Source organism: Cimex lectularius, unplaced genomic scaffold, assembly GCF_000648675.2.
Source record: "Cimex lectularius strain Harlan isolate CLEC.00 unplaced genomic scaffold, Clec_2.1 scaffold222, whole genome shotgun sequence".
NCBI classification, from domain to species: Eukaryota; Metazoa; Arthropoda; class Insecta; order Hemiptera; family Cimicidae; genus Cimex; species Cimex lectularius.
Genome location: NW_019392817.1, coordinates 117,846 through 139,819, shown reverse-complemented (window position 1 = coordinate 139,819; position 21,974 = coordinate 117,846). Strand labels below are relative to the sequence as shown.

Here is a 21,974-nt window from a genome sequence, read left to right as displayed (position 1 = left end):
TTTTTTCATACAGTATTCTTTTCACTTAGTGAATTTTTAAAGACTGTTTCGTCAAATTTATTTTTAAGATTTGTTAATGTTTCAATCAATAAAAAATACCTTGTTGACTATATCGTATTACTTTTTTTTTAAGTTTAGCACTCCTTGTTGAATTTAACTATCATTCGATTTCTCAAATCAAAATAACCTCAGCCTCTTAGTAGTGTGCTGTTATGAAAAATCTTGACCTATTGGAAATGAAGGATATCCAATCAATATCATGACAATGGAATCAGTGATACCACAATGGAAAACACAAACAATTAATTGTCTCAAGAACTATCACGATATAAACAAATTACACACATCTTCTCAACATTTTTTATAAAATAAAACAAAGATAAATGAATTCTTAATAATAAAAAAAAATGCTTTACGAGCTCCCCCTTTTGGGTCACACTCGCTCTCCCCCCAGAAACCAACCGTCCCTATCGCATATTCCGAGCCAACTCCAAGAGAATAATCCACCCCTCTTCTGTGGTGTCTCCGGGTGAGACCCTCCAAGAAGCAACCATCCCTCAGAGCTGTGGACGAACGACCGACCCAAGCTTCACAAGTTCACCTTTTCAGGATTCACCCTTGCACGCCCCGACTACATTTGCTACCACACTTTCCACAAGTCCAACAACCACGAGAGAACGATCAACCCCTCTTCTGTGGTATCTCCAAAGAAATCCTCCAAGTGGCAACCATCCCCCGAAGTCGCAGACGGACGGCCGTCCCGGGCTTCATGAGCTCACCTTTTCAGGATTCACCCAGACACGACCGCCCCAACAGTATTTGCTATACCACCTTCATCGAAACGAGCAGGCTGCGGTCCTCTTTTTGTTCAGACTCCTAAGAGACCCTAACAGTGGCGCCACGAGTAGGCAAGAGGCCGCTGAAACGGGATAGTTTATTTGTTGCACTTTACCGTTCCTCATCCATCTTCTGTACGCATTCGGGGGACTCCGTAGACGTAGTCTCAGCGTCCTCGACGCTATACGCTCGGTGGTCCGATCCTTCGTTTCCCGCGAGGCCGGGGGTGACGACGAAGATCGTACGCACAGGCGTAGGTGGATGGCCACCAGTTTTTTGGGCTGTCCGAAAAATAATGCAGGCTTATAGTTATAAAATTAAAATAAATGATTTTAAACCGGTTTATTATATAGAAGGGTAATTGAAAGAAAACATAAAAACCTGCATTTCCGGCCAACCCAATACCACTGGGAAAAACTGTTCATAAAACAAACGTAAACAGCTTGGTTTTGTTAAAGCACGTTGCTATGTCAATTGCTTCATGGACGAAGTCCTATTCTCAGATAAGAATGAATTTAATATTTTTGGAACAGACGGTATGACTAGGTTTGGTGGAGGGCAGACGAAGAATTGAAGGGCAAGAACACCAAGAGCATAGGGTGTGGTTCGGTGATGCAATGGGGTATTTTAGTGCTAATGGCGGCTGAACGTTTGAATTAAATCAAGCCAGTAAGAACAGTAATTTGTAGAAATGATGAATGGTGGAGTGAGTGCGGTGTTCAGTCCTTTAAAAAAAATAGTTCCTACTCACAGTAAGTTGTTTTCAACGTCCGGATTTCGAGCTTTTACCTCATCATCAGGTTGAAGGATTTCTACAATCTGATGGTGAGCTAAAAGCTCGAAATTCGGATCGCTGAAAACAACTTACTGTGAATAGGAACTATCTTTTTAAAAGGATAGTAATTTGTATGTAGACACATATAAAAACCTTAGCAAAGTGTACAAAACTTTGGGTTTTATCAAGAACCAAAATGTAAAGCTCTAAGAACAAGAGAACGGTTCTATAATTGCAATGCGTCACGATCACCACCCGGCTTTATCTTTGATCCCGCTGGACCAAAACATGAAACCTCCGTACACTTGTGAATGACCAGCCTAACTGTGCAATTTTAAAAAAGGGGGAAAATAAATAAATAAAAAACTAGTTAAGGCGAGAAAAGGGAGATGAAGTTACAATATTTTGAAAGCGAAGAACAAATTTAAGAGAGGGCCAGACCCTTCCGTAGCACAGGAATCCACACTATCAGTGAGAACCTCAGACAGAACGATAAAATAATGAGGAAACAAGGAACTTACTCATTGGATACAAACAATCCAATAACCTCCTAACAAACTTTCAACTTTGTATGGAAAGAGGACGAAGTCCTATTCATTCTTATCTGAGAATAGGACTTCGTCCCTGAAGCAGCCTCTTTCCATCCAAAGTTTGTTAGGAGGTTATAGGATTGTTTGAGTGAGTTTCAAGTCTTGTTCATATTCAACAATATGATGGTTAGATAAAAATATATTAAAGGAGGCAGGAAAAAACTGGGAGTCCTAACAGGATTCTTAACAGTACACTGCAAACTAAATGGAATATGAAGAAGATTGGCATTACCCACTACGGCAAGTGAGCTTCTGCAAAGAAGCCTAGGAAACACACCTACTAAAAACCTGGGGCTCCGCATTTTCCCACAGGAGGAAATGTTTATGTATAACTTAATCGTACTTCTGTGTCGATGTTATTGATTTTAAGTCAGCTGTCAAGTTGGTTGAGCTATGTGGGTTAATTGATGCAAGAATCTGTACCAGCAGGAAAGGGGGCTAGGCAATTATTGGTTTGGATAATGAACCGGTACTAGCATCATGCCAACAAGCTGCACAAGATCAAGTGGTTTCAGCAGTTTAATTCACCAGGGCAGGTGAAAGGAGTGCTGTTGAAAGAGCAACAGCTTTATTTATGTAAAGCTGCCAGTGTACACTTCACACTGTGCATTGATGCAGCCTGCCGCAAAGGAATTAGCGCAAGCGTTAGAAGCAGTTGTATTTAATAAGCCTAAAATCGCTGTTGTAAATAATGTCGATGTTAAAATATGAAATTCGGCACATGGTATAGGAGATGCTTTAGTTCCTGTACCTGTAATAATCCTGTACGCTAGGTTGAAACCATCAGCAAGATATTGCTCAACTATCAGAAATAGAGCCAGGTAAAGTATTGACAGGTTTAACTAAGCATATTGTGAGTTCGATTAATTCAGTAGCGATTAATGATACATCATTAAATGTTGCATTTATAAATACAACTGCCGAATTCATCCACTGAAATCGGGCCAATTAACCAAATTTCTTGGTGAACTAGGTTTCACTGTTACAGTCCTTGGCAATGTGGGGACTGAGTCGGTCTTCAAACAAATTTGAAATCGCCTCTAAAAAACATGAATATGTCAGTCTGTAGACATATTTAAGTTGATTTTGCGTCTAGTTATTATATCTTCCAGATTCAAGATCACAATGATTAAGATTAAAACAAAATACGCAATAACATCCTTTATTATATATGTGTTTACAAACTATTATACAAAAATTAACATTAAAACAATTTATATTATTTTCGAATGGATGTTGCAACATCAGTACCTTGGGTGTTGACGAGCTTTTTAATACCCGACCAAACAGGACAAGCGATTGTACGCCCTTTTTTTAGGGATGGTCTTTTTATTTTCCCTATTTCACACTTCATACGAACCGCTATAATGATGACTTAAAATAGGTCGAAAGCTGGCCAGTACCAACTGAATTTGCATTATTCTTCAAGATCACACCTTGAGTGTCCGTGAGTGAAAAAGTGGTTCGATATTTCTAATACTGAAAATTACCCTACCAAAAGCCTGGGCAACATCTAGGAACGCACCCAAGCAATTCATTTTGTTCTCTAGAGCAGACGACATAGTGTCGACAACTCTGAAACCTTAGACTGATGTAGACGGAAGCCAAATTGGTGAAAGGAAATTATTTTATGAGTATCTAGGATAGGATTAATCGCTTAAAACGAGTCTTTCGAGGATTATGGACGTTACAGGAAGAAGGCCGGTGGGTCTGTACTGTGTGGTACCGTACTTCGAAACGTACTACCAACGGTCTAACCACAACATAATGCTATATGTATACGAACTACTAGGTTACTATGCTATAGGATACTCATTATCCTATCTTAAGAAAAACTGAATTTAGGAATACTTTTTGGGATACTTTATACCTATGGGTTTAATCAAATTCGAATGTACCAAAAGTTCATCTGCTAAACGTACAATACAATCGTTAGTACGTAAGGGTGTTAATTCCGGAGAATTCTGCACAATTCCACATCGCTAGCAACATTGGTTAGTTGTTACTAAAAAATGCCAGATAAGACAGGAAGAGGTACAGCCGTGGTTACCTTATTTTAATGTTTAGTATGTTTACATAATTGTTCGTATTTTTTCACCAATGTCACAATCGACAACAGTCAACAAGCATCAAACTTCAAAGTGACAATTTGGCCAAAAAGAAATGGCTTCGGTCTTCGATCAGTACGAGAACGATTTCCAGACGATGGTCTCGTCGAACAAAACGCCCACTTCCCCGGTAAGACGGAATTACCAAAATTATCGTGTTTTTTTGTTGTTTATCTGGCGATAATTTTTTGTTGTAAATTTTTTAAATGGAATTTCGCCAGGATATGTGCAATTAAATAATTATAGTTTAAATTGAATTGCTACGTGACTGTTAAAAAACGACCTTACAAGAAATTTTTTCGTGATGTTTATGTTAATATCCCCCTAATATTATTTCTATTATTATATTTTAATATATAATTTGTAATCGTAAATATTTTGATCGGTTGAACTTTCGAGTTTGACTCCGAGATATGGATCAATACGAACATTTACTATCTTTTCAGTTGATTACTTTCTCATCCTGTGAAAGTGTTTTTATTACATGCAATTAAAAGAAAAATCGTGATGATAAATTAATATATTATAAAGACAAACTGTACTAAGTAGAGAAAACATGTTCGTCAAAGAGGTGAGCTCAGTTATAAACAAATTTTCTATATTAAAATATAAATAATATATATATATACACTCGATGCTCAGTGCTAATTGAATGTTTTGAGATTGAAGTATAATTTGAAGGTACAAAAACAAAAATTGAAATGTGGAATAAATACTTGTGCTTGAAGAAATATTTTTTCAGATTAAATGTTCAAATTTTGTAAACATACGAGTTTGTTATATTGTATGCACTATACAGGGTGCCTCTTTATTGAATGCATTAACTTCACAAGCATATTCTATGCCCCAAATGGAAAAAAAAAACACCGTATAAACCATGGCCGGATTCTCAACTCTTTCGCACCTATCCAACATTGTTTTCCAACTATCCAGGTTTTCATTACAAATCTACTCGTAGATCTTGAGCTATTATTTTTTTCTCAACTCTTTCGCACCTATCCAACATTGTTTTCCAACTATCCAGGTTTTCATTACAAATCTACTCGTAGATCTTGAGCTATTATTTTTTTTTGGGGGGTGGGTGGTCAATGTGAAAAAGGTTAAATTTCCTTTAAGAAGTCACCTTCTAGAACTTTCATTTTAATTTTTGGTTTAAAAAACACTACTTTAAACAATTATCTTTTTCAGGTGTTTTTTTTTTGTTTGTATTCTCTGAATTATATTAACTGCACATATTTACAGCTGTTTTATTTAATAATTCATACAATTCATACAATTATTTGTTATTGTATTGTAATTCTAGTTCAGTTGTTTCTTAAATTAACTATATATGTTTTGTAATTAATCTTAATAATATTAGCTCTCCTTAGTATATTTGTAATTGTTGTATAATTTTAATAGGCTCAATACGTGTCATTAAGAGCAAAAATAGATAATAAATAGTTAAATTGTAATCTAGCACTAAATGATTTTCCCATGTATTGGTGAATTTTCTTTCAAACCACCGTAATTAAATATTTTTTATTAAAACTCATGACTTAAATTTAAATTTTTTCGGTCTTTTCTTTCTTCCACGAGGCAATTTGCTCAAACTCAACTGATTGCTGGTTGTTATATCTCCAAATTCAATGCATAACCTGAAACATCCATCACTAAATAAATTAAACTATCACTGAATACCTGGTATTGTTCTACTGTTTTTCAGTATAACAATAAAAGTACGAGTGTCCAGTTTTTGTCTTTGAGTGTATAATGCTGGAGAACAGTTTTGATAACCTGTTGGTGATTTGTGCCCTTTCCACTCATAACATTGGGACATATTCAAATCACAAAATTTAATAAATTTAATATAAATTATTCTGAATTTGGTTTTACTGATCATTTTGTAAATTTCAATAATTCTTCTTCAAAGTAATTTACTTTATCTCGAATATTTCTGTTTATTTATCAGTGCAAATTACAACAATGTAGATAAGTTATCCGATCAATTGGTTTTTACAAAGACGAAATGGTAAATTGCTATTTTCTTCTTTTTTTCTCAATATCAGTCAGAAAATTTCAGTATTGTCTTAAACACAATGCAGAAGGAATATCTGAAAAGATCTCACAACTTTGGATATGCTATTGATTATTCATTAAACAAAACATTTTTTAAAATGAAGTAAGCAGTCATTGAATTGCCCAATACTATTAAGTATTTTGACTTCAGTTAGTTCTTATTTCTTCCATCCATCAAGGCACTCCATAAGGATCAGTCCTCTCACCAGCCCTGTTTAATTTGTACACGTATGACCTTCCCTTTCCAGTTGGTGTAAATGTAGTACTCTACTCAGACATCACAGTTATATATGCCTCCTATCATGATATGTTAGAGATTCAAAAATCAGTTCAGCATGCTTTAAAGGATATATCAACTATTGTGATTATTGGAAACTGAATATAAACTAGTCAAAGTGCACTTTCCACTGTGACGACCATGCGACCCACCAGCCTTACAAATTGAAAGAAATGACATCTTGTGAAATCCTCCTGACAGCTCTGTTACCTGGATCTGAATCTGGAAAGAAGGTTATCTTGGATGTACCTCATAAATAAAAAGGTGACCAAAGGATATGCTTCTTTGGATATGCCGTATCCTATTATAAACTGCAACTCCAAGATAAGATGAGAACTCACTACACTAATTTACAAACCTATCATAAGGACCGGGCCCTTTATATGGGGAGCATCATGTTCATCCAGCATAAAGTGTCTGCAAGTATTGTAAAATAAAATAGTTCGAATGGCAATAAATGCCAAGTGGTATGTGAGGAACAACCAGATACACAAAGAACTACAACTCCTAACTATAGAAGAGACAATTCATGAGTGATTCAACAAGTTCCATTCCATACTTAATAAAGTCAAAGGTATTGACCATTTCAAACTAGGAGGAAAAAAGGCAGTATGTCTGAAACCATATTTGCTGCAAGACACGTACATAGTGTAAAAACGTCTGTCATATAGTGTGATAATAATTTATTTTAAATTATAATGATATTTATTAAGTAACACTTTCCCATCTTGTGAATACTATGCTTAAACCAAGTGGTCAATCTGATGTTTCAAATTGTTAAATGTGAAATATTTCTACCTAGACATGCGCTAACATAAAATAATTTTTTTCTATTTGAGCTACTGATTTTAATAAAAAAATTCTTAATGTTGTTGAAGATAAGTAAAGAGACCTTAAACATTATTATGTAGCTATTTGGTTAACATACTTTCTGCAATATTTCTTTTTAAATAAATTCCTCTTAAGGCTAAATAAGAACTTGGGCATATGCCAATAAATTTTTGTTCTTTATAGTAATTTTCTTTAGCTGATTGCCCAAAGTTGTTATATGCCTTCAAAACCTTTTTCAGGTTTTCTCCTTAAAACATTCCTATTTAAATTAAAATACAAAACAAGGCTTGGTCAAAATCCTATAAAGTGATTGTATTGTAATAAAGTTATTATTCTTTGTATAACTATATTGTTATTAAGATATTTTCAATGTCACAATTTTGATTTAGGCTTGTACCATTAATTTTTGAATAAGATTGTAATTTTTGTTCTAGTTTGAGGACGATGAACCACCAATGTTTCAAAAAGTGAAAACAAAGTTTGATCCTCCCGATCGAATCACACACTTGGTCGTATCAAACGACTTCAAGGTTCTGGCCATGTCCAACAATGTACTTCTCAGAGTCGATCTTCAGAGACAGAAATCTGGAGGTAATCAAATTGCCGTAATTGAATTATCTTATTCGGTATACAATTTTGTTTTTAGATAGTAAAACTGAAATCGACTTGAACAGGATCGTTCCCGGTGTCAAATTAGTCGGCTTGTTTTTAGACCCAACTGGAGAGCATTTATTTATAAGCTTTTCAACAGAGCTTCTATACTTTAATAAAAAATATAATAAACCAAAACCTGTACGTTTGTACGTATTTATTTTTTACTGTTTGACTTTGACTTGAGCCGTTCTTGTAAGGTTGGGAAAATGAAAGGCCATGAAGTGACTGCAGTGGCCTGGCATCCTGCAAATTCAGGCATCGCACCGGACATGACGACAAGGCCTATTCTCCTTGGAACGGTGAAGGGTGAAATTTATGAAATGCAAATAAACCCGGAACAGGATTCTTTTCGGTTCCAATCCGGTGAACTTTATTGCAAACGTGTAAGTAATACGAGATAAAATTTAGGTAGATCAGTATTTGAATTTTGATTTTTAAGGTTTTTGACATGGGCCAAAAGAAAGGCCAGGTCATAACAGGACTTGAGTTTCACAAAATGGAGAAATCCGATCATTATTTTGTGATTGTGTCTACACAAGAATTTTTATACCATTATGTGGGAAAAGTGAACAACATTGATGACCGGCCGTTATTACAACCCCTTTTCAACCAGTACATCTCATCGACTGTTCAAGGTACTTCAAAAAGCTATCAACTGGCTCTGAAGAATTAAATTTAAAAGGAAACAAATACAAAATTATAATTTATGGTTTCACAGAAAGTGTACAGTATTTACCAGGAAAACTTGAGACGTCTAGGCTCCAGCTTTACAGAACTCATGCTAGGGCAGTTCCTAATTCTCTCTGTTGGCAAACGAGTCTTGGAATATTTTGTGTCGAGGTAATAAAAATGTGATAAACAGTTTAATTTAATTCAATAATTGGAATTTGATTATTTACATCTATGCAATAATTATAGATAAATCACAGTTCTCCGTTGAAACTTCTTTCAAGAAATAAAATGTACAGCTTTCCTACAGAAGAATCGCCCGTATCATTTCTCAAAACAGAGTTTCACATTCTCCTTCTCTACGCCGATCGGATTGAAGGGATTTCACTTTTATCGGAAAATGTTGTTTTTAAAGATTATTTCAGTGAGGTAATATAATTGTGCTGGTGAAACTTTTAGAAATAAATTTGGATATTGAATTTTTCATTTTTCCAGATTTATGGGCCCTTGGTGAATATATGTCGGGATTTGGTAACTGGTAAGATTTGGCTATACGCACAAAGAGCTATTTTCATGTACGATGTTCATGAGGAAGATAGACACGTCTGGCTGGTAATTGAATACAATATTCTTTTTCAATATTTTTCAATTACTCATCTCTTTTTGTGTTAATTTTTGTTTAGATTTATGCAGAGAAAGGTGAATACGAAATAGCGAAGAAGTTTTGCAAAGGGGATGTCTTCAAGAAAGACAAAGTTTTAAGAATGCAAGCAGATTACCACTTTGCTCGAAAAGAATATGACATAAGTGCAGTGTTTTACGCAGAAACGCAAGCGTCTTTTGAAAAAATTGCTCTTAAATTTTTAGAAGTTGAAAACAACGAGGCACTAAAATTATTTTTGAAAAAGGTTGTTACTTTTTTTTTTTTCAAAATAAACTATGTACATATACATATTTACCTATACATTTTTTTTCCCAATAGAAATTATTAGGTTTAAATCAGGGTGATAAAGCCCAAATGACAATGCTTGTTTTATGGGTGATAGAATTGCTTTTAAGTCAACTCGGTGAACTCAAAACCAAAGGGAAAGACAACACTATACAGTATTCTCAAATTCAACAGGAATTAGATGAATTTCTTCTGCTTGAATCTTCTCAAGTAAATTCAACCATGTGTACTTAATTGTAATTTAGCCGTAATCATTGTCATTTTTGTATTGAAGGAATGCATTCTTAAAAACAGACAGGCGATATACGGTCTAATGTTTAGTCATGGCGATCAAGAAAATATGATTAAAATCGCAAAGGCCACTGGTGATTATGATAAGGTTGTGAGTCATCACATTAACCAAGGAGAATGCTTTAAAGGTATGTAAGTCGATATTGAGTATGCAATAAAAATAATAATAATAATTTTATATATATATAATAAATAATAAATAAATAAAAATATTGTAGCTTTGGAAGTTTTGAACCTACAACACCGAAACAAGAAACTCTGGTATCAGTACATCCCAAGCCTATTGCAAGAGGAGCCGACTAAAACTTTAGCTGCACTAAGGATGATGGGTAAAGATTTAGACCCGATTCTTATTCTACCTTCTTTAATCGCTGAATCTAGCACCCGAGTAAGTTTCAACAAAATTCTTACAAAATATTTTTTTCAAATAATTGTGATCATTATTTATTTGTAGCCATATGAAATGATCAAATATCTTGAATTTTGCACTAACGAATTGAACTGCCAAGAACAAGCGATACACAATTTTCTGCTTTTCCTGTTGGTCAAGTACAGCCCAGAAAAATTGATGACCTATCTCAAATTACAAGGTCTGACAAATCTCAATCACAACTGTTAAAATTTAAGTACGGTTTATGTATACAGGTGAAGAACTGAGTATGGTAAACTACGATGTGAGGTATGGTATTCGGCTATGTCGTCAATTCGATAGGAAAGAGGCCTGCGTCAAGCTCTCGTCGCTTTTGGGTCTTTGGGAATCTGCGGTCGAGCTCGCCCTCTCTGTCAGTTCCCAGCTCGCTGTGCAGACCGTCCAGTCGAGTCATTGTTCTCCTAGCCTTCAACGGAAACTTTGGCTGAGCATCGGTATGCCTAAAGTTACACTTCAGTCATTCTTATCACTTTATTTTATGCTTGATTTCCAGCCAAGCATGTAGTGATGCAAGAAAAAGAGGGCAACATATCCCAAGTGATGAATTTTCTCAAACAATGCGATCTCATTAAAATAGAAGATATATTACCATTTTTTCCCAATTATCCTACAATTGATTATTTCAAAGATGCAATTTGCTCTTCCTTACAAGTATGTATATTGAAAAGCTACTCTTATTGAGAACCTTTTAAATTTTTTTACAATTTTTTTATAGGAGTATAACCAGCGCATAGAAGATCTGAAAGAGGAAATGCAAGATGCCACAAAATCTGCAGAAGTTGTACGAAATGAAATACAATCATTTAGAACAAGGTTTTGATAAAAAAACATCCGTTTCTAATTTAGTGCGAGCGGCGTTTCGATGTAACTTTTCAATTTTCAGGCACACAATTATCAAATGGAATACAAACTGCTTCATATGCAAACTTCAGCTTCTGATGCGACCGTTTTATGCTTTTCCATGTGGACATTTCTTCCACTTCGACTGCCTTGTAACAGAATTAAAACCTCTGTTACCACAGAAGCAACAGGAGTCGCTTCAAAGTCTACGTGTAATTACTTCAATTAATTATTATTCAATTGAACAATGATTTATTTATTTAACAAATTTGACAGAGGCAAGAGAGCTCTCAAACGAGAACAATAGAAAAAGAAAAAGTCAGGGCTCAGATCGACTCCATTCTGGCAGCACAGTGTCTTTATTGTGGTGATATCATGATTGAGTCAGTTCACACCATTGACTTGTTTTTTAAAATTTACATCTTTATTTATTTATTTATTTATTTTTCTAGTTTAATTGATGTGCCTTTTATAAAAGATGAAGATTACGAGCGACTGAAGAAAGAATGGGAATGATTAAAAGATAATCAACAAGAGTTTGCAAATCACTCCAAATTAAATACTCTAATTTGAAATCAATATTATTTATATGTTATTATTTACATAAAATACTACAGCAAGTCAATTTACTATTTAATTAACAACATGTAAGAGCAAATTGTTAGTATTTATTTAATTTTCCTGTAAAATTACTGTATTGTAAATAAATGATGTGATTTATTTGATCCCTAATTTTTATGGAATATAAACATTGTTGAATTATTTTCCAATGTAGGATCTGCATGTAAAAGTAATTGATTTATGAAATATAGTTGCAAACAATTACAAGCTAAAGCTAATATGACGTGATTTATATTTTAAAAAATTAATTTATTACTCTCTCGTTTACTAGGTCATGATGGGAGGTGTCAGAGTCAGAGTGTCTCCCATTTCATTTGGAATGTTCTCTCCACTCTACTGTGTATGTACAGATTTTTCTGAAAATTTCAGGTTTTTCACTAGTTAGTCAACAAATTTTTGCATTATTTATTAATTGTTTATATATTGGTGAACTATTCTTATACACAAGATTCCTTACCAACTATAAAGCTCGTGGATCTCTGAGATAATGTGTGTTGTGGTGCATAAAATATAAAATATTATAACAATAAATTAACTTAATACATTTTAATTGGTTGGTTTTATTTTGTTCCTTAACTATTTGAAATTAAAATATACTATAATAATAATGGTATTCATTGGGAAATTAATTCCGTCCCGAGGAATATCAAGTACTCTGGGGTAAATGTGTGACGCCTGGAGAGTAAAAGTAAGTTATTAGCGAGCATGGGTTCAGATTCAGACCTCAGTCCTATCCAACCAGCCTCCGAGGTTGGGCTCTGGGTTATGTCAGGCCCCAACACGCTCTCACTCTTAAACATTCTTTACTATTTACATACCCACTTAGGTTGGTGGAGTACTCTATACTTCTCCATCATCCTTTACACATCCTATAATATAACACAATTGAGGTCAATGAACTCAATATGCCACCATCGACTCTCACACTGCACATTCACACTAGTAAATACATTCAGTCTCAACACACATTAGGGCACAATACTATCATTAATACATAAAATAAAACAACACAGTTAGTAGTTTGCTTCCAATCGAGGACCCAGATACTCGTTGCCATGCTTAAGCACAATTTTAATAAGGGGTGGCACTACACACTCTACATGGAGCCAAGGAAATTCATTCTTCAATTAGGTGGGACATATGGGGCAACCTTTAATCTGCATGCCGGACTTAAGTAGTCAACCTACTTTTTAGACAAAAGTAGTCAACCTGTTGAATTGATTCCAGCTATTTTATTAATTTATTATTTAGATTGTGTAAAGGTGCCAATTTAAATTTGATATCAGTTACTTCTATAGGAAAATTTTAATACCGATTCTTTTTTCAAATGATCAGCTATGGGACTGATTTTGAAATCTGAAAACAAAAATTAGCGTTAAAATGATACTTTAAACTTAAAAAAGATGCGAGGGATCAAGGAAAATCGTGGTCCAAAAAACAAATGCAGAGGTATCACAAAATTAGGTTTAGAACTTGGGAAAGAAGCCGATAAAAAAGCAATTGCAAACGAAAAAAGAAAGAAAAATGAACCTGAATCGAGAAATAAATCAAAACTAGCCGTAATGCGATTTTTTAAAATGTCAGTCAATTAAGTTTATATAAATAAAACTATGAAAAGATGACAATTTATGTGGTTCGACTTTCTTAATTCATCAATAGTCTCGATGTAACAAGACAAATAGTATTGTTGCACGTTTGAAATACAGAATTTCGTCTGTGAAAGTTTGTTAAGATTTAATATTCTGACAAAAAATAAAATTCTAAATTTAACCTCTTCGTGAACGATTGTACGACGATTTCAAGTTTCAAATTGCTTTTTTTGTAAAAAAGAAAAAAAAATTCGGAATGGCGAACTCATGACTTTTTGAGAGGGATTGATTCTGGCCGTAATTTCTTGTTTGCCTTTGATCAGAGGGAAGCGGGGTGGAGACGAAATTCTGACTTGGTGAAATGGGAATGAAATCGTAGTAGAACAAATTACAGTTTCAAAATAACATCTTTAATAAAAAAAATAACATCTTTCCAGCCATCTTCACATGTGCGTTTGTAACGCAGAACTCGATGTACGTAATGTTTCATCTTTTGCATTGGATTTTTGGGTCGCCTTTTGGACAATTTCTCATTCCGCTGAATTCCTTCCTCCTGGTATCGCACATCCTCGAACTCCATGGGATTTGTCTTTATTTTTCTCCCCAATTTGAACAAAGAGGCGAAGACTGGCGGTAAAGAGGAATACTGGGCACTCGGACACTCGTCGAAAAGCGGCTCCCTCCCGGCAATATCGACCCCTTACGATTACACCCACACGGCTCGGAACGTGGGTAGGACAACCCCCATGTTTCCAGAATGGCTGGAGCTCCCACCCCACAGACACCAGTTGTAACAATCGGCTGCCGTATGCTGAGGTCTCCATCCCACGAATCTGTCACCACGGATCTCTCTCTCTTCTCCGTCTCCTCAGTCTCATCCGATAAAAAGGGCCTGCATTTCATCCGGGGCCCTAGCCCTAACCCCGATATAAGGCCACAAAGGTACTTTTCTTACAGTTTAAACATTTTACATTTCTATTCAATCAATGACACGTTGCCATTATAATAAATCACTCCTTAGACAATTATTTTACAAAATTACACTACACCGAAAATGGAAAAAATGAAAAGCTAGCTAATTAATTATCTATATTTAACTCACAGTCTATTCTTGGTTTGACAAGAAAATTCACTAATTACAGTTAGTATTGAAGTAAGGTACAAGGAGCAGAGATTGGCAGCTTGTACAATGCTTATAATTACATATACATACATCGTAGAAAGAAAATATTGGAAATGTTACCTTTAATTACGAAGATAACTATAATTTCCAATTTTATTATCAGATGGGAAAATAGACTAAACAAACACATTTATGACTATTTTATTGATAGGAACAAAATTTATGCGATAATACACGCAATTTGTCATTTAACAATTGAAATTTACTGATTCAGTTCAACCGTTCAAACGGTCGGTAATGAGATTTTACCTTCTCAAAAATAATCCTATAATTTAAACACAAAAAAAACTTAAACTAAAAATTGATAAGAAGACAAATTAAAATAAGATTTCACTTTTTAGATAAAGAATTTGAAGTTAGTTAAAGAATTGAAATTTAGTTTATATTTTAAATCTTGAAATTACACCGGCCTTAAGATGCGTGGCAGTCCATCTCGAATATTTTACATCAGAATTTACGTCTTGTAATGTACGATTCTTTTAATGAAGTGCGGCTGATCGAGGTAGTATGAAGGAGCTGTCAGGACTAGGCGGTGGAAGCTCGATTCCATTAGATAGTGAGAAGCTCATTTTTGATTTGGATTTTGTTGAAAGAAAATTGTCCTCCCTTTCACGAAAACCTTATACATAATTTCAATTAATTATTCTTTTTTTGTAAGGTCTCGGTTGAGATGAAAAAGCTAGTATCACGAGCGGGATTCGAACTTTTACATAATATGCAGTCGTTTCAAAAAGTGCAATAATGACAGCAATATTCATAAAAACCATAGACACTTTTCAAATATATGCCGCGATGACAACGAATCTAGTTTTCGACGTAGGTGACAATTATTGTAATGAATCTTTGACTCGGACTTGAGTTCCGAAGCGAGTTGGCTCGTCTATAAATTCTATCTGTATCTGCGGGTCTTTTTCACTTTTCCTGTCTTGCAATCGGCACCCGGCTGTGATAAAACTAGTTCGTTTAACAGTTGACGAATGATTATTTGTAAGATAGGGCTCAATGGTAGTTTCCGTTTACAGCAAATTGTCGCCCTGAACCTCACACCCTATGTAGGCTTGTGTCATCAATTTTGAATTTTCCAAACGGTCGGTTTCACATGCTATAATTTCCTTCTTCACCGATCCAAAATATCATCCGAATTCCGTACTTCCACCTAATTTTTCATTTAAGGGATTTCATGTAAAAAAATTCACATTATGAACATAAAAATAAAACCAATGGATTAACACCGGAAAATAGAATAGGAAACGAATTCCAAAAATATTATCAAAATTTTCATCAAAACGTTACCTTATTTTCAGTATGACCGGATCAACTTGGATATTTTACAACTCAATATAATTTTATGATGTGTTGTAAAACGTGTACGTACACAATAGATTATGCTTTGATCTGACGTATTTTTTCTTGTGTTGACATCGTTCGAAAAAGAACCCGTTGATATTTTTGCACAAAACATTTGTGATACTATACCAGTAGAAGGAGCGGTAGTGAATATTTTCTTGGGGGCGTTGGAGGTCACAACGCTTTAGGCGTTGACTCGGCGCTCGTCACTGTGAGGTCCCGGGTTCGAATCTAGCGTCGAATCCGGTACCCAGAAGGTTCATATTATCTCTAGGGTTGAAATACCCTCGTTTCCAATTTCAATCATTGTATGCGTTTTTTTTTTTAAGAGTTGAAATTTTACTCAAATATAGCAAGTTTCATCTAGGTATTATTCATGTAAGGAAAGGTGCAAAGAAACTCAAAACACATTTTTTATTTTACTTTAAACCTTCAAGAAAGTGCCTTTTTTTACCTTGGCATTTTGCAAGAGTCCATTGCGAAAAGAGAGCTTTCTAATTAGAGTTTTCACATGCAATTAATAAAAGCCGATTGCAAAGTTCAAACGTCTTATACTAATAAAAATAGTCTTTTCCTATTAACAAAGCAATCCTAAGTGAAAATTTCTCACGCCATTCCAAACAACTTAAACTTTGGCCAATTTATACGCCATAAAAATACAATTTTTAAATTACAACTATGATTCTAGAAAAATTAAATTGCTCTGTTGACTTGGGTTGGTTTTTGTTTAAACTATGTCCATTGTTTTAAGAACCAAAAAACGTTACATGAAATGTAAAGGAAATAGAAGATATGAAAGATTAATTAATTTTAACAAATTACTTTACGGTTCCGAGATTTCTCTTTCGCTCGATCTTCAAGAGTATCTCGTCCTTTAGTTACAGTGAAAGTTCTCTGGGTATACTAAGGGTAAGTTTGAGAATAATTTGGAAAAAAAGTGGTTCAACCGCCTCGTTTGTAGTTGGATGTTATGCCCTCCTTTATATGACAGGAATTGTTTTACTTGTATTTCAGTTAGAGTCGCATCGACTGTATTTCTTGCACGGTTTTGTTTTCGTTTTAAATCTTGCATCTTGCATTGTCTGGCGGGCATTTTCGCTTATTATTTTTCACTCCGTTCTTCTTTCATATAAATGACTGATGGAAGGTTTGTGTTCTGTTAGAGGTAGCTCTTTCTTATCGTGGGCATCCGCTACTTCTTCATTTCCCTTGGTTCCCCACTCTAGATGGATGGTGAGTCTGTTTTTGTGGTTCTGAAATCTGCAATCCTCGATCTGATGATGTTCGAGTCCAGTGGTAGTTTGGCCTTCTGACACGATAGTTATGTCTTTATTTTCCATTGAAATTTAATAAGCACAACTCTCAAATGCGCGCTTCAGTGTTTCAGTGTGTATGTAAATGTTTAAATCTAGAGACAAAATACCGTATGTACTTCCGTTTTTAGATTTTAGATCCGTTAGAGAGTCGAAAGATTGTAACTTTGTCGATAATTATTTCCCTCCTTTGCTACCTTTATTTTTAGCTATCGCGCTACTTTCAGAAGTGTTGTACTCTGAACACAAATATACTGATTTTTGATGACATCGACGGACGGAGCTACATGTATCAGTACATTTACTTGGTTTTCAGGCCGGCGGATATACCTGAAATATTATGGTTTGAGGAAGAGAACGAAGTGATAAAAAGCTGCGGAGCGCTGAGTTCGGCTTTAGGCCTCCAAAAATCCTTCAGCACCTCCGACATATCACAGCTACCGTCTCCACCCGGCAATCCCGACCATCTCAGATCTGCTGTTTCCGACATCGCGCTAAGGTAACTCGCATCATCAAATGCTAACGTTTCACTGTACTGACTGAATCCATTGTACACGCAGCAGTGCACAAAAGTACAGCTACATGGTAGGCGGCGGAAGGCTGGACGCTAGCTCCAGATCTTGCAGTACGTGGGTCGCTGTAGGCGACGTGACTTCTCAGCTTCCTTCACCTCACGGGAGGCCTTCTGCACCGCATCTGGCACTCACGCCCGCCGATCTGGTCAGATCGGTCAACAAGAAAGTAAGCGTGTTTTTATTCGATTTTTTTAAAGATCTGGCATCAACCTGCCCTTTGTTCCAGGTCCGGCAGAATTACATAAGGCGGAGGTTGTTGACTACTTACAAAGCTTTGGAAAGGCTTTCGCAATCAGAATTCAACTTGGATCGGCTGGAAGCCGTCGCTGCGGCTGCCGCGACCACACCTTCTGCCAACAGGCTGTCTGTGCCAGCGCCGGATTCTGTCATCAGGTAAAGATTTAGATAAGGATAATACGAACGAACCCAGCGACGGATTTGAACCCTGTTTTTTTCCAGATCCGTGGGGAAACACAGAGGCATTAACTTAACTCTCACCTTATCCGACGTCGAGAGGGAGAGAGGAAAACCTTTGTCAAAATACGATAGGAACATGATGATTTTCAACTGGCTTCATACGCTGGACGACGCGGAAGCGATACCACCTTAGAAACGGACGACTCTTCGAAAGAAATCTTCATCGAGATATCAGTGCCCGTATTGTTCAATTCAACCCTCATCCCTTCCCGCAGAACGAACCCTCGGTCCGTCAAACCGTTTCAGTCTTTCTCGAAGAAAATTTCATTCCTATTTTATGAAACCTACGTTACTATTAAATATTACTATAATTATAAAACATGTTATTGTGTATTAATTCATTTTAAATTGAATAAAATATTTTTCTCTATTTGATTTGGGTTTGTAGTTCGTTAAATGGAAAAACTCTTTGACGAATGTACAAATCAGGTAAATTGTGAAATTTCCTCTTGTGGTCTGCGGGGTTTGATCGTAAATTACCATCTTCCCCTATCTTCGCTGATGTTTGGTTGGTACCAACAAAAATCAGTGAGGATAGATAGACCAAGATGATAGGGTACTATCAAATAACAAATCGGGTTGTTTAGCAAACAAAAAACGACCGAATAAATATGAAGTTCCAGTGACAAAAATAACAATTCATATTATGGAATAAAGAAATCTAAAAATTACCAAGACATTGCTGTCGACAGTAGTAAGATGTGTAAATAAATTGTATGTCAACAGAACAGATTTCGTTTTCACATTACTTCTAATTTATCATTGAACATACATAAGCATTGAAGATAATAAAGCAAATACTTTACTGTTATTTTTATTAAGATTAAACAAATTATATGAAAAGGAAAACGGGAACATTGTGATTCCTTTTTTCGAGGAAATTTCTGACCGGTTAACGGCAGTTGGAATTTCCTCAACAGGTTTTATTAATAATTCATCAATACTGAACTGTGACCGTCAGATGAGTCTCATCGATTTTCCTTCAGCTGATGATCGCCCAAAGCAAATATTCTTGGTCGACAACGGCTAAGATTGTAATCACTTAATACACAAGCAGAATTATATTTCTAAAGTTTTGAGTAGTAAGTCCAAAGATCCTTTTTTTATTGCTTACTAAGAAATAACAGAAGATTTTCGTACAACCACAGATAGATTAGATAATAGATTATAGCAGGAACCGGCCTCTTTACGACTTTCACACCGCGACCAGTGTTGGTCTATTGTACACCACCATTGTTGTCTAGAGCTCCTCATTAACTTTTTTACTAGAGCTTTCCGTGTTTAGGAGGCCATTTCTCTTCCGGGAGTAGGAATCTGAGCCTACAAAAGACTTCGCACTAGCAAAGGATATGGTTCCGATGTCCCTTATTCTTGGTAACACCTGCACCGACTTGTGTCTGCGACTCCGAGTCTATACAAATACCTCCGGAATCTGCAGTGTCCAGTTAGCAGTCCAACTAGTAGTGAGATTCCCTCCTGCGGTCTGCGGGGTGATAAAACTATTGTTTGATAGTTACTTATCATCTTGGTCTGCCTATCTTCGCTGATTTTTGATAATACAGGCGCGTTTCGGCATTTCGCGGTCTTGGGTCTTTGGGTGGTATATGTGGAGTGAAGTTTTGGTTATATTATTCTAGTTCTAACACGTCCTAGTTTTCGTAATTCTGCGATAGTCCTTCGATTAACGTTGCCGCCTGCATCCTGGGCTACATTCCCATTGAACAGAGGACTTTTTTTTAATCCAATGTATGATTTTCGGCAGTTTGGTATGCCATTAAGGGTTCAGGGCCAATAGGTGTCCTCATCTAACTTCCTTGGCCAATTTATCGGTCTCTTCATTGTCTCTCTGCCCTGTGTGCCCTGGTATCCAGACAAGGATAATTTTGTTTTCTTTCCCAATGTCTGACAGGGCACTACTACGATCGACTTTACCACCGTAATTGCCCTTGAGGCTGTGTTGATGGGGCAGCTCTCCTAAGGACGTTTTTCCGCGTCACAGACCTCTTGGCTTCAAAGTACTCAACTCCTTTTTGCCAGGGGCCATTGACCCCGTACCTATAGAAAAAAAGAGTCTGAAGGTGGCGAAATCGGTGAGTCGAATAACGTACGACTGGAGGACTGGAAACTTAAGCGCCCACAGAAGAAAAACACCGAGCTTACACAGTGCGCTAATGCACAACACAGGTGAACAAACAACATACTGCATACTGTCGGTTCCGTTCACTCTTAACTTAATAGAATGCAAACGAACAAACAAATGCACAGGGAATCACAGAAATGGATGACCTTGCGCGCACCTGGGGCAGCGATTGGTCATATTACAGAAAGACATTCGTGAGGTGTATACAAGGTCTTCACTTTGTGTTCTTATAGGTCATCCTTGGAGGTACAATTTGAAGTAATTGATCAAAACTACACGCACTCATTCTATAGTATCCGAAAAATTTCTTGGGGTGTTCCCTCAAATGATGTTTTTTATAAAATTGCTAATGAGGGGGATGCACCCAATATTTTCTTTCCTGTTTTCTTTTTTACCTGAAAACAAGCACAAAGCGACTGCATAACCAATCTGGATGAGATCCATTTTGGTACTCTAATCGTAGTGCGCGCGTCCACTGTTCAGTCGCGACGTCTGAAAATCGCAAGTGCTTAGCCTCCCCAAAGGAAGAATTTTGATAGTGTTTTAAAAATCCGTATTAACTGCACGGCAGAATCTGTGCTCTTTTTATTAAATTAATGTGGCATTGATAGTAAGTAGACCAAACAGCAGGGGAATATTCAACTATTGGTCTTATTTGGGATTTGTGTAATAATGGCTCGATTTCGGAACGAACAATGGACGGACCAATGTGACCGGACAACTACGAACCTCTGAAAAAATTAACATGTGAATGTATTTGATTTCATTGCCGTTGTGGTTGAAGTGATTCAGCGGCCTGCGAAATATTTAAAAATTATACTCCAGAAAAAGTCCATAGCAGAGTTGTGTAGCTGTAAAGCAGACTGTTTTCCACCGTAAACTTCAAACTATGAAATCTCAATACAAACGCCGACAGACAAACCGGAGAGTGGAATGCAAACGCACCTTCCTATACTTGTTTAAACTAAACACTTTTCAAAACTTTTCGGTTCAAGAATTAGGTATGGTAGCAAAATTGTTTGAAGAAAAAGAAGGAAAGAAATTTGATTAATTACGTTACATTCTACATAATCCCCTTACCTTCATCATTTCTGTAAAGAAATTGGATTGTGCGGAATTAGAGCAAAATAGTTAAGAAAATTTGTTGTGTATCCAATAAATTTAAAAAGAAAAAGAAGAAGGGTAATTCTACAGTACACGAGGAAGACACGTTTTATATCCTCGAACCAATTCGATTAATTTTTTTTTGTTCATCACTACAATATGAAAACTTCAAAATGAAAAATAGGCATTAACGCCACGCACCAGTTCAGACAAAATAATTCATACTAAGCGTGCTAATGTTATACACGGATATGGACTGATACATACACGCGCCAGACCAGTTCAAATGTTCTTGATGACAATACTGACCGTTGCT

At 35.9% G+C, this 21,974-nt stretch overlaps 2 protein-coding genes across 4 annotated transcripts; both read left to right on the top strand.

Annotated features, from left to right (window-relative positions):
* Positions 1-4,177: 4,177 nt before the first annotated feature.
* Positions 4,178-12,480, top strand: LOC106672388 (vacuolar protein sorting-associated protein 18 homolog). Of its 3 annotated transcripts, none has more exons than XM_014403773.2 (20): positions 4,178-4,440; positions 7,911-8,067; positions 8,123-8,268; positions 8,328-8,513; positions 8,570-8,765; positions 8,849-8,970; positions 9,049-9,228; positions 9,295-9,411; positions 9,483-9,707; positions 9,782-9,958; positions 10,023-10,167; positions 10,258-10,427; positions 10,494-10,629; positions 10,685-10,903; positions 10,963-11,120; positions 11,185-11,282; positions 11,353-11,521; positions 11,586-11,692; positions 11,762-11,956; positions 12,202-12,480. In XM_014403773.2, exons 1-19 carry the CDS (start codon positions 4,366-4,368, stop codon positions 11,823-11,825), a joined length of 2,847 nt encoding a protein of 948 aa, XP_014259259.1. In that variant the 5' UTR covers positions 4,178-4,365; the 3' UTR covers positions 11,826-11,956; positions 12,202-12,480. The 3 variants fall into 3 exon arrangements, with proteins under 3 accessions (XP_014259259.1, XP_014259261.1, XP_014259260.1); XM_014403774.2 differs by lacking the exon at positions 4,178-4,440 and adding an exon at positions 4,691-4,881; XM_014403775.2 differs by lacking the exon at positions 8,123-8,268 and having other exon boundaries at positions 4,182-4,440.
* A 1,501-nt stretch (positions 12,481-13,981) lies between these two features.
* Positions 13,982-18,733, top strand: LOC106672333. Its single transcript, XM_014403679.2, has 5 exons — positions 13,982-14,461; positions 17,679-17,861; positions 17,923-18,103; positions 18,164-18,330; positions 18,397-18,733. Exons 1-5 carry the CDS (start codon positions 14,277-14,279, stop codon positions 18,545-18,547), a joined length of 867 nt encoding a protein of 288 aa, XP_014259165.1. The 5' UTR covers positions 13,982-14,276; the 3' UTR covers positions 18,548-18,733.
* Positions 18,734-21,974: the final 3,241 nt, after the last annotated feature.

Coding starts and splice junctions, on each gene's coding strand:
- LOC106672388 (XM_014403773.2), top strand. CDS start 4,366: ATGGCTTCGGTCTTCGATCAGTACGAGAACGATTTCCAGACGATGGTC. Junction 8,766..8,848: donor CATCTCATCGACTGTTCAAG/GTACTTCAAAAA, acceptor ATGGTTTCACAG/AAAGTGTACAGTATTTACCA. Junction 10,904..10,962: donor GAAACTTTGGCTGAGCATCG/GTATGCCTAAAG, acceptor CTTGATTTCCAG/CCAAGCATGTAGTGATGCAA.
- LOC106672333 (XM_014403679.2), top strand. CDS start 14,277: ATGGCTGGAGCTCCCACCCCACAGACACCAGTTGTAACAATCGGCTGC. Junction 17,862..17,922: donor GTTTCCGACATCGCGCTAAG/GTAACTCGCATC, acceptor TTGTACACGCAG/CAGTGCACAAAAGTACAGCT. Junction 18,104..18,163: donor TCAGATCGGTCAACAAGAAA/GTAAGCGTGTTT, acceptor CCTTTGTTCCAG/GTCCGGCAGAATTACATAAG.